A 19,252-nucleotide genomic window follows, 5' to 3' on the forward strand; every position below is an offset into this window, starting at 1 on the left:
GTCCCCTACTAAGAGCTGAGCTCTCACTGGAACAGAGTAGGAGTGCAGTGGGACTTCAGAAGTCTCAGGAAGGACATCCTCAAGTGTTTTCAAAGACGTCAGGCAAGACCAGTACACACCTCAACCTTGAAGATTTTTAAACCTTAGTTCTTTAAATACCTTAATATATAATCTAGAAGTGTGCTTGGAAATAAATCAGGAAATGAACCAGGAGGCCTGAGTATTTCACGGGGGGAGGTTTAGGTATCTCCTACGCATTTTTATTTAAGAATAAAAAAATTACCCATCTCTAGAGCATGACTTTTTAGCTTTCCCATCTAGGACTCTGTGGAGGGTAAGGGCAGGAAGGAGTCAGAATCAGAAATAGTCACAAGTTGCTGCATCTAATATACCAGAATTGTACTTTGCCAAATATTTATAATCCTGTTGAAAATCTGAACCTTTATACCATAAAATTCAGAATTACTTAGAAAAAAAAGACGACTTACTGAATGATGCCATTCAAATGTAGTCTTTATAATAAATGTGCATGTAAAAACTTACTGTTTCAGCATCCACAAAGACTGTTGGGCATTCTGAACATATCATCATCACTTCCAAGGAGCTTTTAAATTTGGTACCAATGCGTTGCAGACTCTCACCAAGAAAGCTGACTGCCTCATTAGTTATTTCTCCAAACTTTCTTTGAATTGTCTATGGGGAAAAGCAAAAGAGTTTGGTGTTTCATAAGAAAGCCTTTTTTTACCTTTAAAAGTAAAGAAGCATAATAGGGTAGACTTTTATTTTAAAATTATAATGATATATAGAATTTTAACCATTGATCTGTAAATCCATATTTTTAGGTATTTCCTTAGGAAACATATTAATTTCTAAAAAGAAACAAAAATTTACAAAATAATATTACTGAAAAAATTAATGCTATATGCCAGTCATCTCCCTATTCCTGAGATTTTTTCATCAGAAGCAGACAGATGGATGCATGCTGTACATTCTTAGCAATCAAAGTCTTTGCCTGTCTTGAGGAAGTTGTTCATCAAAAGTTATTACCTGAAAGAAACTTTCAGTAAATGTAGTTTACTATTCTTGACTATGGGCTGCCATCTGGCTTAACTTTAGGTAAAGTCATAAAAAATGTATTAAGAGTAATATTTTCTCCAAGTCCAAGAATATTCATTTCCATAAAACAGACAATGCCTGACTCACAGTAAGTCAATCAATTAGACTACATTATCAGTAGTATCAATGGTTAAAGTATACCTACTTATATATGTGTTGCACTGTTAGGTGGCATTATGATTAAAATAAAAAGCATAAATCCACACTTTCAGCCATCATGAAACTTACAACATCAGTAAGAATATGAGTAGAAAAACCAAGTAGTGATGCAGTAAGTACAGAATTAAATAAGCGCTCCCGTTAATGAGTGCTAAAGAACTTCCAGGAGAGAGAGACTGGAGGTTGGAGTGGTTGGGAAAGCTTTGGTAAGAAAATGTATTTAGCGGAGTCTTCCAAGATGGGCAAAATTTGGGAGGAGAAAAGGGAGGAAAGGTAGTAGATAGTTCAGAGGATATAACTTAAATGGTGGCATTTTTCTGTACCTTAGTTTCCCTCTCCACTGAATGCTAAAAATCAAATCTACATTCGATAGTTGTGGTGTGAGAACACTTACTATAAAGCCATTTAGCACAGTGCCTAGCACGTAGTGGGTAGTCAATAAATTTTAGCTTATATTATCGTCATTGTTGGGGAGGAAGCAACCTTAACAGCTAAAACTTTTAAGGTCCTCACAGAGTCATAAAAGTGTCCATTACTTTAACCCTTGATTATAAACTGATTTATGATATATTAACTGTAAGCTCCCTGAAGGCAGAGCTTAGGCCTTTATTTCTTTGGTATCCTGATAGTGCCTAAGCATACTGCAGAAAACATATCAGATGTTGTTTTGAAGTTTTATTCTAATTGCCTTAAGGGAGAAATCTGTACCAGTCATTGTATAATGTACCAGCAGTACCACAATGTCACAGTGTCAATGTAAGTAATACTACTAGCTTAGAAAAAAAAAATTATTAAAGAAAACTGGTAGGAATATTAAAATTGGAGATGCTGATTTTAGAAGAAAAACTGTAACTTGAATAGGTAACTATAATATAAATTCAGAAACCCTGAACCTCACTGACCTGAAAAAGCCTAGAAAACACATGAAAAGTAAACACTGCAGAGGACCCGTCGGTGTCAGACAGCATCTGATTGACGTGGCAGCGCCAGGCTTCCTCTTCATCATCATATGCCACGGGCTGAAAGGCGGCTATGATGGCAGAAAGAAATGGTGATGGCAGAGGCGACGTCTGTACTTCTGGAAAACCATCTTGCTCTTCTTCGTCTTGACTGTTAACACAGATATCACAAATATCATAACACTATCTCAGAAAAAAAGAATAGGCTCAATCACGTAAGACAGCTTAAGTCATTTGACAGGTTATTTTTATTCATATATACACACTGATTTAGAAAATGTACAACCACCTAAATCTTGTAAGAAAGTGTGAATAAGTGAATTCCTGTTCTTTCTAGTTAGCATTTTTAGAATTAGAACTCTAATTTCAAGCAACTACCTTAAAATAACCCAAGTCCTATAATGTGCCACCACTATGGATTAATTTTAGTAACTTCTATGAATAATACCAATGAGAATGTTTTCATTTTCAATGGTCAATTTTGGAGGCTTTTATTTGAACAGCCTCACATTGGTGATAATATTTTTAAAGTTTTGATCATGATCTTTTGTGTTAAGGGCTATGTTAGGTGCCTTATATGGATAATTTCATTCAGTCTTTGCAACTACATGAGGATTAGGTTCTATTATTATCTTGATTTTAAAGATGAAACAAAAAGTTCAGTAAGGTTAAATAATATGTCTAGTTACTGGGTAAGAAATGACAGGGCCAGAATTTGAACCCAGGACTACGGGTCCAATTACTATTAGCCAGGAAACACATAGCTAGCTCAGTTATTTCATAAGCACATACTATGTTCCTAGCAATATGGCCAATAATAGATTGGAATCCAAAGAAACATAAGACCTGGCCATTTCCTTCAAATAATTTATAATCCCAAAAGTCAGATTATACAAACCAAAACGGAACAATGGAAAAAGATGAAGATATATTTGGGTTGGACATTCTACAACTCTCGGCCATAAATATGAAGAAATATTTGAGTCTGACACTCCATAAAAAAGACATGTGTTATTCAAGGTCTTAAGATTGAATGTTTCGCATTACAAGCTGGTTCTATAAGGCTTTATCGAAATTTTGGAGCAATGCATATGGAAGAGAGGGACCCAAGTAAAGACTGGAGAAAACCATCAAAATAAAGCAGACATCTGAAGTGAAAACAAATGAGACCTCAAAAAGGTTAATTTTAAAACTGTCACTGTGGTGACTGATTTTAACACGTATACTATAAGCTAGAGTAGATAACCTGTTTGCTTAGTAGGAATGCTCCATTCTATTTCAGCTGCAGTAGTTGGCCAAAGTCGACTGTTTGGCTTCAGCCTTTTAGAAAGCCAACTAGCTGAATAGCATCGTTTCTGGCATTCCTGAACTTGTGCATGATTAATGATTGAATGGTTGCATGGGCTACTGCCATATTCAAATCAGTAATATGAAAAAGGTGTATCACTAAGATTTATTGTTAATATCTGATTATATATTTTCAAATATAGGTAAGTATTCTTCATATGTTGACGGTAAAAAAAAATCTCCAATGTGTTGTATATGTTAAAACTCTATTATCACATGAAGTATAAAGGTGTAATTTTTATTGTAAAAGTAAAATTCTGAAATACTTGCTGATTATTAAATATTAATTTTATATAAAAACATTTATCCAGGAGCTCAAATTGTTGAATGGGGAAATAGATACACGCACAGAGTGCATGAAGTTAGATACCTTTATAAAAAACATAATATTGAACCACAAATATTTATGAAATTTAAATAGTGGATATTCTAATTCTATGTGTTACAGAATTATTTGGTATATGAGTTTCATAACAGCCACCAAAATTTCCCTTAAAAACTATAAATAATTGATTATTCAAGTTAGTCCATGAGTAAAGAAAAAGTTCCATTTGAGAATTCTTCATACTTTTTGGTAATACGTTTTTAATGTATGGAGCATAAACATTTAAAAGGAGCAATCTAGCATCTAAGAAATAATCTGCCTATAATAGAAATAAAACTTAAAAAATATGACCACTGATCATGAAACTGTAAAAACAACTTTTTGGATATATTTTAGATTTAAATTCTGGTATCACAGAAGTTCATTCCAATATTGATTTTAACATTTGGCCATCTAGCATGCCAAAATAGATATTTGGTGTGCTTCTAAATGTGGAATACCACTTACTATGCTTTGAAAATGGTCTAATTGTTTTTCTTTATGGGAATGTCCATAATCGAAGAAATATCCCATTAGAGTAAGGCATTCATTCTATCTTTAAAAATGAAGATAGTATGATTCTAGACTAAAACACACAAAGTATGATTACAGACTGAAACGCACAAAGAAATGAAAGTAAGTAAACTGGAATACAGGGGCACTCTTTGGAAGGAATGGGGGAGAGATTATCACCTCACTATGGTGTTTATGATACTGTATTCTCACCTAGACAGTCCGGAGAAATCTGCTTCTTCTTCTTCACATCTTTCATCTAGCTCTTTCAGAGCTAAGGTAACATCCTCTTCGCAGATTGACTCAGGGTAGCTTTCAGGAGCTAGAGGCTCCGGCATTTCAGTTTCTTCTAAATCAAGAATTCCTTGACACACAAGAGAATCCTGCTGTTCTTGAATTATATAGGACCCTTCATCTCCAAAGGTTGTAACATGTTCTTCCTTTAATACTGAACTTGTATCCTACAAAACAATCATATTTTTAGTGAACTATAAAAACATAAAAAAGAATTTTACAACACAATAAATAAGTATTGCCATCCATCTAAGTCTGTTTTATTAAGTGGTGTTCATTTATACAGTCTAACTATATGTATAAATACATATATGTATATGTATTTTATTGAAACAGAGTCTTGCTCTGTCACTCCCGCTGGAGTGCAATGGCGTGATCTCGGCTCACTGCAATCTCTGCCTCTCAGGTTCAAGCGATTCTCCTGCCTCAGCCACCCAAGCAGTAAGGACTACAGGCACATGACACCACACCCAGCTAATTTTTTTTTTTGTATTTTTTAGTAGAGATAGGGTTTCACCATGTTAGCCAGGATGGTCTCGATCTCTTCACCTCATGATTCACCCGCCTTGGCCTCCCAAAGTGCTGGGATTACAGGTGTGACCCACTGTACCCGGCCACTTTTACAGTTTTTGAACCAGTTATAAACTTTTTTAACGGTCATAGGTTTAAAATATTTTGAAATTAAAATATATCACCTATTATTGTATAGAAATATTGAAGACTTTTTCTTTTCTCTTCAGTAATAGGATTTAGGTGTTTACTTAGAAATACGCACTTTGGTCCAAGATGGCCAAATAGGAACAGCTCCAGGCTACAGCTCCCAACGTGAGCGACACAGAAGATGGGTGATTTCTGCATTTCCAACTGAGGTACCGGGTTCATCTCACTAGGGTGTGTTGGACAGTGGGTGCAGGACAGTGGATACAGCCCGCCAAGTGAGAGCCGAAGCAGGGCGAGGCATTGCCTCACCCAGGAAGCACAAGGGGTAAGGGAATTCCCTTTCCCAGCCAAGGGAAACTATGATACACAGCACCTGGAAAATTGGGTCACTCCCACCCTAATACTGCACTCTTCCAAGGGACTTAGCAAACGGCACACCAGGAGATTATATCCCGTGCCTGGCTCAGAGGGTCCCATGCCCATGGGGCCTCCCTCAGTGCTAGCACAGCAGTCTGAGATCTAACTGAAAGGTGGCAGCGAGGCTGGGGGAGGGGCGCCCACCATTGCTGAGGCTTGAGTAGGTAAACAAAGCAGTCTCCAAGCTCAAATGGGTGGAGCCCACTGCAGCTCAAGGAGGCCTGCCTGCCTCTGTAGACTCCACCTCTGTGGACAGGGCATACCCAAACAAAAGGCAGCAGAAACCTCTGCAGATTTAAATGTCCCTGTCTGACAGCTTTGAAGAGAGTAGTGGTTCTCCCAGCATGGAGTTTGAGATCTGAGAACGGACAGACTGCCTCCTCAAGTGGGTCCCTGACCCCCGAGTAGCCTAACCAGGAGGCACCCCCTAGTAGGCGCAGACTGACACCTCACACGGCTGGGTACCCCTCTGAGACGAAGCTTTCAGAGGAAGGATCAGGCAGCAACATTTGCTGTTCAGTAATATTCACTATTCTGCAGTCTCCCCTGCTGGATACCCAGGCAAACAGGGTCTGGAGTGGACCTCCAGCAAACTCCACCAGACCTGCAGCTGAGGGTCCTGACTGTTAGAAGGAAAACTAACAAACAGAAAGGACATCCACACCAAAACCCCATCTGTACGTCACCATCATCAAAGACCAAAGGTAGATAAAACCACAAAGATGGGAAAAAAACAGAGCAGAAAAGCTGAAAATTCTAAAAATCAGAGCACCTCTCTCCCTCCAAAGGAACACAGCTCCTCCCCGGCAATGGATCAAAGCTGGATGGAGAATGACTTTGACGAGTTGAGAGAAGAAGGCTTCAGATGATCAAACTTCTCCGAGGTAAAGAAGGAAGTTCGAACCCATCACAAAGAAGCTAAAAACCTTGAAAAAAGATTAGACGAATGGCTAACTAGAATAACCAATGTAAAGAAGTCCTTAAATGACCTGATAAGAGCTGAAAACCATGGCACAAGAACTATGTGACAAATGCACAAGCTTCAGTAACCGACATGATCAACTGGAAGAAAGGGTATCAGCGATTGAAGATCAAATGAATGAAATGAAGCGAGAAGTGTAGAGAAAAAAGAGTAAAAAGAAATGAACAAAGCCTTCAAGAAATATGGGACCATGTGAAAAGACCAAATCTACGTCTGACTGGTGTGCCTGAAAGTGACGGGGAAAATAGAACCAAGTTGGAAAACACTGTGCAGGATATCATCCAGGAGAACTTCCCCAACCTAGTAAGGCAGGCCAACATTCAAATTCAGGAAATACAGAGAACGCCACAAAGATAATCCTCAAGAAGAGCAACTCCAAGACACATAATTGTCAGATTCACCAATGTTGAAATGAAGGAAAAAATCTTAAGGGCAGCCAGAGAGAAAGGTCGGGTTACCCACAAAGGGAAGCCCATCAGACTAATAGCAGATCTCATGGCAGAAACTCTCCAAGCCAGAAGAGAGTGGGGAGTCAATATTCAACATTGTTAAAGAAAAGAATTTTCACCCAGAATATCATATCCAGCCAAACTAAGTTTCACAAGTGAAGGAGAAATAAAATCCTTTACAGACAAACAAATGCTTAGAGATTTTGTCACCACTAGGCCTGCCCTACAAGAGATCCTGAAGGAAGCACTAAACATGGAAAGGAACAACAGGTACCAGCCATTGCAAAAACATGTCAAAATGTAAAGTCCATTGAGGCTAGGAAGAAACTGCATCAACTAGTTAGCAAAATAACCAGCTAACATCATAATGACAGGATCAACTTCACACATAACAATATTAACCTTAAATGTAAATGGACTAAGTGGTCCAATTAAAAGACATAGACTGGCAAATTGGATAAAGAGTCAAGACCCATCAGTTTGCTGTATTCAGGAGACCCATCTCACATGCAGAGACACACATAGGCTCAAAATAAAGGGATGGCGGAAGATCTACCAAGCAAATGGGAAACAAAAAAAAGCAGGGGTTGCAATCCTAGTCTCTGATAAAACAGACTTTAAACCATCAAAGATCAAAAGAGACAAAGAAGGCCATTACATAATGGTAAAGGGATCAATTCATCAGGAAGAGCTAACTATCCTGAATATATATGCACCCAACACAGGAGCACCCAGATTCATAAAGCAAGTCCTTAGAGACTTACAAAGAGACTTCGACTCCCATACAGTAATAATGGGAAACTTTAACACCCCACTGTCAACATTAGACAGATCAATGAGACAGAAAGTTAACAAGGATGTCCAGGAATTGAACTCAACTCTGTACCACATGGACCTAATGGACATCTACAGAACTCTCCACCCCAAATCAACAGAATATACATTCTTCTCAGCACCACATCACACTTATTCCAAAATTGACCACATAGTTGGAAGTAAAGCACTCCTCAGCAAATGTAAAAGAACAGAAATTATAACCAAGTGTCTCTCTGACCACAGTGCAATCAAACTAGAACTCAGGACTAAGAAACTCAATCAAAACTGCTCAACTACATGGAAACAGAACAACCTGCTCCTGAATGACTACTGGGTACATAACGAAATGAAGGCAGAAATAAAGATGTTCTTTGAAACCAATGAGAACAAAGATACAACATACCAGAATCTCTGGGACACATTTAAAGCAGTACACACTGTGCTTTAAATGTGAGGGAAATTTATAGCACTAAATGCCCACAAGAGAAAGCAGGAAAGATCTAAAATTGACACCCTAACATCACAATTAAAAGAACTAGAGAAGCAAGAGCAAACACATTCCAAAGCTAGCAGAAAGCAAGAAATAACTAAGATCAGAGCAGAACTGAAGGAGATAGAGACACAAAAAACCCTCCAAAAAATCAATGAATCCAGGAGCTGGTTTTTTGAAAAGATCAACAAAATTGATAGACCGCTAGCAAGACTAATAAAAAAGAAAAGAGAGAAGAATGAAATAGACGCAACAAAAAATGATAAAGGGGATATCACCACCAACCCCACAGAAATACAAACTACCATCAGAGAATACTATAAACACCTCTATGCCAATAAACTAGAAAAGCTAGAAGAAATGGATAATTTCCTGGACACTTACACTCTCTCAAGATTAAACCAAGAAGAGGTTGAATCCCTGAAGAGACAAATAGGAGGCTCTGAAATTGAGGCAATAATTAATAGCCTACCCACCAAAAAGAGTTCAGGACCAGATGGATTCACAGCTGAATTCTACTGGAGGTACAAGGAGGAGCTGGTACCATTCCTTCTGAAACTATTCCCATCAATAGAAAAAGAGGGAATCCTCCCTTACTCATTATATCAGGCCAGCATCATCCTGATACCAAAGCCTGGCAGAGACACAACAAAAAAAGAGAATTTTAGACCAACATCCTTGATGAACATTAATGCAAAAATCCTCAATAAAATACTGGCAAACCGAATCCAGCAGCACATCAAAAAGCTTATCCACCATGATCAAGTGGGCTTCATCCCTGCGATGCAAGGCTGGTTCAACATATGCAAATCAATAAACGTAATCCAGCATATAAACAGAATCAAAGACAAAAACCACATGATTCTCTCAATAGATGCAGAAAATGCAAATTTTGCCTTTGACAAAATTCAACAGCCCTTCATGCTAAAAACTCTCAATAAATTTGGTATTGATGGAATGTATGTCAAAATAATAAGAGCTATTTATGACAAACCCACTGCCAATATCATACTGAATGGGCATAAATTGGAAGCATTCCCTTTGAAAACTGGCACAAGCCAGGGATGCCCTCTCTCACCACTCCTATTCAACATAGTGTTGGAAGTTCTGGCCAGAGCAATCAGGCAGGAGAAAGAAATAGAGGGTATTCAATTAGGAAAAGAGGAAGTCAAATTGTCCCTGTTTGCAATGACAGGATTGTATATTTAGAAAACCCCATTGTCTCAGCCCAAAATCTCCTTAAGCTGATAAGCAACTTCAGTAAAGTCTCAGCATAGAAAATTAATGTGCAAAAATCACAAGCATTCTTATACACCAGTAACAGACAGAGAGCCACATCATGACTGAACTTCCATTCACAACTGCTTCAAAGAGAATAAAATACCTAGGAATCCAACTTACAAGGGATGTGAAAGACCTCTTCAAGGAGCACTACAAACCACTGCTCAATGAAATAAAGGAGGACACAAACAAATGGAACAACATTCCATTCTCATGGATAGGAAGAATCAGTATCATGAAAATGGCCATACTGCCCAAGGTAATTTATAGATTCAATGCCATCCTCATTAAGCTACCAATTACTTTCTTCACAGAATTGGAAAAAACTGCTTTAAAGTTCATATGGAACCAAAAAAGAGCCCGCAGTGCCAAGACAACCCTAAGCCAAAAGAACAAAGCTGGAGGCATCACGCTAACTGACTTCAAACTATACCACAAGGCTACAGTAACCAAAACAGCATGGTACTGCTACCAAAACAGAGATATAGACCAATGGAACAGAACAGAACCCTCAGAAATAATACCACACATCTACAACCATCTGATCTTTGACAAACCTGAGAAAATCAAGAAATGGGGAAAGGATTCCCTATTTAATAAATGGTGCTGGGAAAACTGGCTAGCCACATGTAGAAAGCTGAAACTGGATCCCCTCCTTACACCTTATACAAAAATTAATTCAAGATGGATTAGAGACTTAAATGTTAAACCTAAAACCATAAAAACCCTAGAAGAAAACCTAGGCAATACCATTCAGGACATAGGTACGGGCAAGGACTTCCTGTCTAAAACACCAAAAGCAATGGCAACAGAAGCCAAAATTGACAAATGGGATCTAATCAAACTAAAGAGCTTCTGCACAGCAAAAGAAACTACCATCAGAGTGAACAGGCAACCTACAGAATGGGAGAAAATTTTTGCAATCTACTCATCTGACAAAAGGCTAATATCCAGAACCTACAAAGAACTCAAACAAATTTACAAGAAAAAAAATCAAACAACTCCATCAAAAAGTGGGCAAAGGATATGAACAGACACTTCTCAAAAGAAGACATTTATGCAGCCCACAGACACATGAAAAAATGCTCATCATCACTTGCCATCAGAGAAATGTAAATCAAAACCACAATGAGATACCATCTCACACCAGTTAGAATGGCAATCATTAAAAAGTCAGGAAACAACAGGTGTTGGAGAGGATGTGGAGAAATAGGAACACCTTTACACTGTTGGTGTGATTGTAAACTAGTTCAACCATTGTGGAAGACAGTGTGGCGATTCCTCAAGGATCTAGAACTATAAATACCATATGACCCAGCCATTCCATTACTGGGTATATACCCAAAGGGGTATAAATCATGCTGTCACAAAGATGCATGCACAGGTATGTTTCTTGTGGCACTATTCACAATAGCAAAGACTTGGAACCAACCCAAATGTCCATCAATGACAGACTGGATTAAGAAAATGTGGCACATATACATCATGGAATACAATGCAGCCATAAAAAAGGATGAGTTCATGTCCTTTGTAGGGACATCGATGCAGCTGGAAACCATCATTCTCGGCAAACTATTGCAAGAACAGAAAACTAAACACCGCATATTCTCACTCATAGGTGAGAACTGAACAATGAGAACACTTGGACACAGGAAGGGGAACCTCACACACTGGGGCCTTTTGCGGGGTGGGGTGGGGGGAGGGATAGCATTAGGAGATATACCTAATGTAAATGATGAGTTAATGGATGTAGCATGCCAACATGGCACATGTATACATATGTAACAAACCTGCACGTTGTGCACATGTACCCTAGAATTTAAAGTATAATAAAAAATAAATAAATTAAAAAAAAAAAAGAAGTATGTGCTTTGGTACAATATCTTCTCTCATATATGCTCTAACTCTACACAAGTACAACGTTGTATTGTTAGTATAAATTGTCTCCTGTTTGAAATGTCATTTCTTTCATTACACTGGAACACATTATATTCTGGATATAAGTAGGGGAGATGACTCAAAGTAATTAACCCACTGGTCTGTGGGGCTGCCATACAGCAGGAATAGGTACTGACCAATCAGAAGGATGCCGAACCCAGACAACTAGGGTGGCTTTACTATAAGACCTCATTTTGGCTTTGAGTATTGATAAAGTTTCATCACTGAGCTACAGTTCAGAAGACATTAGGACATTTTAGATAATTATACTTTTGAAAATTAAACTATTACAAGCTCATTATCAAAAAAGAGTATATTCTCCTAATTTGAAGTAAACAATAACGAAAATATGTTATAAAGCATACCTGTGGTGTGCCCTTTCTATCTACTGTAATATTACTGAAACAATGTTGCTATGTGATACAGAAGTGGTAGAGGCTCAATGAGCTGCTACTATTAAAAAATGAAAACACCTTCAAAGCATATATGATGATAGTATCAACACTAGTTTTTAGTTTATTAATCAATTAGAAAATAAGTACTAATGGTCATAGTTTTAGGAATAAAGATCAGCTTCTTTTGAGTATTTGGACCTATGTTACTTCTCAGCTGTAGAGTAGCTTCTTATCTCTTTTTCATGGATAAAAATAGAATTTCCTTCCAAAATAAGAAAAGTAAGAGAAAGTCAGAGCCTATGACCCTACACTAGCCTGGGCCTTATTCATATGTAAAACTCATCTATAAAATGAAGGATTTTGACTAGATTCTGGGCTGAGTGCTCTGGTATAAATAATTCCTAACTGCAATTAGTTTATAATCTGATAACCGGGTTAGGCTAATAAGTGAATGACAATAACATATACCAGAGTAATGGTAAATGTAAGGCAAGTACTATCAGCAACATACAAATGGGTGCTGGTACTCAATGATGGGAAAGCTCACATCTGGTTGAGGCAACTGAGGTGAGTCTCCTTGGAGGAAACAGCATGTTTTGACAAATATGAGGTAGGGATGGTATTGCAGGGAAAGTGATTAGAAGATATCAAAGGCATAGAAATATGCCATAAAAACACAAAGTGGTCTGGATTTAGTTAAGCATGGAAAGCAGCAAACTCTGAGTCTTGTCTTTAGCATTGAATATAATATAGTACAATTATTTCTTAATTCTTCCACCAGTTTATATTCAATATACCCTAAGGTTTCCAGATGAATTTTCTAAAAAAAATTTGTCATTATTTGGGAAGATAATTTATGTGACAGTATTAGAGACATTTCTATACCTAGAATATTTATTGGCATGAATTTTTCCTTCTACATCAACACGAACATAGTGTTATCTCAACCTAAACTTAGTTCGATGCCCTCACTTTTCATTAGTTCACACTTGCAGTGGATTGTCATTTTTTCTTGAATAATAATTTCAAGATGATATTTTATCTGTAGTTAGTATCATATAATATACAATGAAATTTTCTAGTAATGCCTACATGTAATGAAGAAAGTACTTTTGGGGCTGATAAAATGGATTCCATTGTTTATATGTAGATTATGAGAAATCAAATTTTCTTGTACTTCACCTTATTAGACAATGACACATGCACACATGCTTTGTTACAGAGATTTCTTTCCTATAAGGAATAATTTGTCATCCATGAGTTGGATTCGAAGCTATCATAAATAATAAAAGAAACCCTCTGTGAGTAAATACAAGTGAAGAACTTAATCCCCTCTTGAGATCAGAGTGTAACATGTGTCTATTACGGAGAAGAAAGGGACACCCAGCTCTAAAGTTTGTCATGACAAGAGATGCTTTAGTCTACTCCATTTTATCTTTCCAATATTAAAATAATTTAAGGGAAGAAATTCAAATAAACATTTTTAGGAGTGGATTTATTCCTTTAATTCACAAAACATTTCACCCATTAAAATTAATTATATTCTTTGTCTTAAGAATTTGCTTTAAAAATAATTATGGTTTTACTTAAATATCTTGGTGCTTTTCTACTTTTTTTTTTTTTTTTTTTTTTTTTTTTGGTACAAGAGGCAATTTTGGGTCATTTGACACTATTTGGCAAAACAGAGAAAAACAAATTAGGCCAATATATCCAACAGATATAAGGCTGTCATATTCCCTGTGGATAGCCATTCTTTTGGTGATAATTTTAGTATCAGTAGAACTGTTTCTAAATGAAATACCATGCTTTCAAAATATCCCTTTCATTCTCATCCACTGGTGTTACGGTGTATGGTGTGATCCAAACTAGGCACTGTAGTTTGGCTTAATAACTAATAAACCTCCCAACAACTGAAAGGAATATAGTCTATTTAAAATGCATCTCTAAATTCTGTCAGTTCTCTCCTGTAAACATTTCTCATGTTTGTGCCCTTAGTCAGGCCCTGCTAAATTCTTGCTAATATTTTTCCAGCTCAGCTCCTTCATCTCCTCCAATCCACCCTCAATGCCTGTGCCTTAGAGACTTCAATAACAACAATGAGGCTGCAACCCTTCTGTGATTATCCCTAACTGCAAGCTTTATTTGTCAGGGACTAGAACCTACTTTCCATTTTTGACAAAAAAGGCCAAAGTTTTAAGAAATAATCAGATCATGTTCTTCTTCGATGGTTACCTGCTGTGTGGCCTGTGACACATGTCATGACAGCGCCTTGGCCCACCCCTCTCCTTGTTCACTGCATTCCAGCCTCATTGGCCAGTTTTCTGTACTTCAGATTATCAGGGCCTTTTAAACTGCTGCTTCCCCTGCCTGGAACCTTCTCCCTCCAAAGCTTCAAGGGGTGGGCTGGTTTTTGTCATTTAGGTTTCACCTTAAATGCTACCCCTAACTTTCTCCTTCACTCAAGTCCACATTACTGTTAAGACTTTTTTAGTACGATGAAAAAGATAAGCACTTTCTGACATATTATTTATATTTTGTTTTACTTGCTTATTATCTGTCTCTCCTACTAGAATGAAGCTCCATAAAACCAAAAGCCTTTGTTTGTGTCACAGTTGCCATGGGCCCCATGCCTAGCCTAGTGCCTAGCACAAGGTAGCGGCTCAGTAGATATTGGTCACATAAATGAATGCTCACATGCCATGTGGGTCCATCTTGGTATCTGGTACAGTGCTTGTTACTTAATAGGTATCTCTTGAAATAATAAAAATTTGAATGTCTTTCTGTTATCTCCAGATAAAGTCTTAAGTCTTTAGTGTGGCATATAGGACTTCTCCTGTCTATTACCTCAAGATAAAGTCTAAGTCTGTAGTGTGGCATATAGGACTTCTCCTGTCTTGGATCCCATTCATCGCTCCTATTGCTCTTCCTCTTCCTCCTCCCATTTTATTCTCTGGAAATACTCAATTTCCTGCTTTTAGCTAGACATACCATGCTATTTCACACTGCCATCCCTTTCTACATTGTGTTCCTCTGCCTGGAATGTCCCAGTTGCCATGAAACCTGTCCTTTCTTACCATCACCCCCAGTGCACAGCTGATCAGTTTTCTCTCAGTTTTCATAAAGCCTTGAACCTATTATTGAATTTTCCATACTGAAATGTAATTTCTTTTTTTCTTTTTTTTTAATTTTTGAGACGGAGTCTCATTCTGTCGCCAGGCTGGAGTGCAGTGGTGTGATCTCAGCTCACTGCAACCTCTGCCTCCCACATTCAAGCGATACAGGTGCATGCCACCATGCCCAGCTAATTTTTTTGTATTTTTAGTAAAGACGGGGTTTCACCATGTTCGCCAGGATGGTCTTGATCTCTCTATTTTGTTTTTGTTTGTTTTTTTTTTTTTTGGGACACAGTCTCGCACTGTTGCCAGGCTGGAGTGCAATGGTGACATCTCAGCTCACTGCAACCTCTGCCTTCTGGGTTCAAGCGATTTTCCTGTCTCAGTCTTCCGAGTAGCTGGGACAACAGGTACGCATCACCACACCCAGCTAATTTTTGTATTTTTAGTAGAGATGGAGTTTCACCATGCTGGCCAGATGGTCTCGATCTCCTGACCTCGTGATCTACCCGCCTCGGCCTCCCAAAGTGCTGGGATTACAGGAGTGAGCCACAGTGCCTGACTTGAAATGCAATTTTTTTTAAAAGCCTTCTCTGTCTTCCTTAATAGACAGCAAGAGAATGTTCTCTGACAACAGGGCCATCCATGCCCTATTCTTTCTGGCACCTAGTTGAATGCCTGGCATCTACTGAAACCACAATTAATATCTGTTGAATTGAATTATCTAAACCTTAGCCATATGAGTATGAGCATTTTAAAGATGGCTTGCTAATAAGGAAGCCAAAATGCCTTCATTTCAAAATACGTCTGGTTACTGTTAAAGTTGAAATATGTACAAGAGTCAGCCTAACAAGAACATGACAGTGTTTTATCACCTTACAAAAATAGTAAGATGTTACCTAGATTAGATTTAATAACTACATTAATTTGATGGACAGTGACAAAATATAGCATTTCCTAATATTTACCAAGGAATAAAAAAAGCACATATGACAGAGCTATAGCAATTACATTTTTTTAAAGTATAATAATCTTAAAAAAAAAACACTAATACTTACTTATTTTTGGTCAGTCATTAGCTTCAAATCTGGCTTACTTCTCATAGGCCTTTCCAAAAAACACAATACTAGTGGTTCCAAAGTCTTTTTAAAAGATTTCATTTAACAACTGCTAACACAGCTGGCCTGAGGTTTTAATCCCAATCACAGCACCAATCACATAAACCCAACACAAAGCAGAAAGAGAAAAAAAACCCAAAGTGGTCCTTCTAAGAAAATACAGAGCAATAGATGATGCTCGCCAACCCCATAGAAGCGTCTGTACATTACCTCACCACGTTTTGCAATGCAAACTGCTCGTTAAAAACATTCAAGATTATTTTTAACCTGTAGGTCATTTCCTTCATCTATCAACTTAAGAAAAAATCAGATTTGACTATTTCATTTAAAATAACTCAACAGGTTAGAAATACTGGAAACAAATCAATTTCAAAACTCTTTTGAAAGAAAAGTGGGAGCTATAAAAGAGTGCTAAAAAGAGCCCAGATTGGCCATGCACCAGCCCGCATTTCTCCCCACCTCAGGCAGCTGGCTGTTAGCATTATCTAGAGAAGCCTCCAAAGTTGGGGTCTCATCCCTGATTTGAAGCATTTCTTCTGTTGTGATGCTGCCAATGGAATCTTGAGACTGGAGAAGTAAGTCAGGATGGTCTGGCATTGTTTCATCAGTGGCAGAATCACTGTTTAACTAAAAAGAGAAACAGTAAAATGAGGAATTCATTTATGAGTCAGTGATGGTCACAAAAGCCACAAGAAACATTCTCTATCATAAAATATTTTAGGGGCTTCGTTATAAAGAGTTTCTGAGATTCTTAAAATCATCTTTCTTTCCTTCCAGTCTATACCAGAATGGGTGTTGTTAGGGTAAGCAGCTAACCCCTCGGTAGAACTAAGTACGCATTAATACGGGCTAAATTTTGCTACACAAAAACTATCAAAGTGGAAGAACTCTATGTAACTATGATAACCTTGAGCTGAAATTCATATTAGAGCTGAATTCAAATTCATTCATGGAGGACCAAGCTTTATGTGGAACAGTTAAGTGAATGGGCACTAGAGATAGACTGCTTGATTCAAATCTACTTACTAGCTATGTGTCCTGAGACATGTAATCTGCAGATGTGCAATAACCATACTTGCCTTGTGCTGGGAGGAGAGTTATGGTGACTAATACATGTACAATACCTTGAACAGGGCCAGGTGCATCGTAGACAGTCAGTAAGTGGTAACATATTATTGCTGCTGTTAGCAGCAGTTGGTCATTGAACACTTAAATGGGAGAGGGGCAGTTAGTGGAAAGACAAACGGGACACCAATGAGATGTAAAAAAAACGAGAGATGACTGGACGCCAACTACAAACCGACAACTTGACATTGTGCCTAAAGCAGCTCAGGCCCTGCCATTCAACATCACTGTCAGCACTTTGCCAGCAGGTCGAGTGGAACAAATGGATCTAAATTAAAGGTAGGTGGCTGAGTGCGGTGGCTCATGCCTGTGATCCCGCCACTTTGGGAGGCCAAGGCGGGAGGATCACTTGAGGCCAGGAGTTCAAGACTAACCTGGGCAACATAGCAAGACCCCATCTCTACAAAAAATTTTTAAAAATTAGCTGTGCCTATGTGGTGTGCACCTGTAGTCCTAGCTACTTGAGAAGCTGAGGCAGGAGGATCACTTGAGACCGGGAGTTTAAGAATGCAGTGAGCTATGGTTGCGCCACTGCACTCCAGCCTGGGTGATGGTGCGAGACCCTGTCCCTAAAGAATAAAAAAAGGAGGCATTCATGTAAGAGCTGTGTAACCATAGCTGGTGCCTGGTCTCCACTGGTTGCTTCCTTATTACATGTACCAGGGTAGCTATTCCATGTGCCTTCTCCTTCTTTACAGTGCCATCTTCAAGTTCCAACCCTACCCCTGGCTTTCTTGCACCCTGACTCTTCTGAAATAACAGCCTACTCTTGCAGCTTTCATTTTCCACTCACTGTTTACTTGATCTTGAAAGGGACCAAACTTGTGCTCTGTCTTTCCACACTACACTAACTAGGAAAGAAAAGCAGGCAGTGAATTAAACGGTGTTAGTGCTCACACTGATACCAAAAGTATGTTATCACTGAAGGCCTCTAATAGGGCCTAAAACAACTCACTGTGATTAGGAAAGAAGCAAGAGAAATTACGTTTTAGCAGCTAACAGGTGTGCAGTATCAACCTAGTAAGTTTAGTGCTGTCACGAATAACAACACGGTACTCCATTACTGCTGCAATCTTGTAGATTCATTTCAGTGTGTGCATTTCACCCACACTGAAATGAAAACTGGAAAATCAAGAAATAATCATTATGAAGTTGGAAGTTAAGAGGAAAATGAGACCAACTGTCACTGTAAGAAAAGTGAATTGTATACCATCTGTGTGCGTGAGAGTATCTGGCTTGCTGTAAGTGCCGCTTCTTCTTCTGAGGACTCATCCGTATCCTCCTGATTGGTGAGGTTCAGGCTGGGGGTGCTACTAGAGCACTGGTACTCTTGGAGGGATGGAGTGTCCCCTTTGTCAATACTGTCTAGTGAGCGCCTGCGAACTCCCCAGTTGAAATTGTCCATACTTTCACCCTGGAAAAGCAAGACACGATTTCTAAAACCTTAAATACATGCTTCTAAATGTACTAAATGTAATATACCAGAAAAACATATACCAAGATGAAAAATACTTAATGCATCATTAAAAGCAGAGATTCAATCAGCCCTTCAATTTCTTTAAACTGTTAACATACCATCAAATATTTATATTTAAAAAGATCAAAATTATTTGGTTGATAACGTGTTTTAACTAAATAATTTTCTTGACTTTCTATCTTGTATTACTGGGGACCAATTAAATCTACTATCTAAGTCATTTCTATTCTAATATACAA

At 38.1% G+C, this 19,252-nt stretch overlaps 1 protein-coding gene across 26 annotated transcripts in view; it reads right to left on the reverse strand.

Moving 5' to 3' along the window:
* FRYL (FRY like transcription coactivator) overlaps positions 1-19,252 on the reverse strand; it is a 286,610-nt gene that overhangs the window by 12,646 nt on the left and 254,712 nt on the right. For 24 of the 26 annotated variants that reach the window (XM_074039758.1, XM_065544987.2, XM_065544990.2 and 21 more), the window contains 5 exons: positions 18,747-18,950; positions 16,871-17,038; positions 4,672-4,919; positions 2,178-2,385; positions 544-693 (listed from right to left, as the gene is read on the reverse strand). In XM_074039758.1, coding sequence (XP_073895859.1) covers positions 544-693; positions 2,178-2,385; positions 4,672-4,919; positions 16,871-17,038; positions 18,747-18,950 — 978 coding nt within the window. Of the gene's footprint in view, positions 1-543; positions 694-2,177; positions 2,386-4,671; positions 4,920-16,351; positions 17,039-18,746; positions 18,951-19,252 lie in introns of all 26 variants that reach the window. The other 2 variants (XR_012434819.1, XR_012434820.1) reach the window with 1 other exon arrangement.

This window comes from Macaca fascicularis, chromosome 5 (assembly GCF_037993035.2).
Source record: "Macaca fascicularis isolate 582-1 chromosome 5, T2T-MFA8v1.1".
Taxonomy (NCBI): Eukaryota; Metazoa; Chordata; class Mammalia; order Primates; family Cercopithecidae; genus Macaca; species Macaca fascicularis.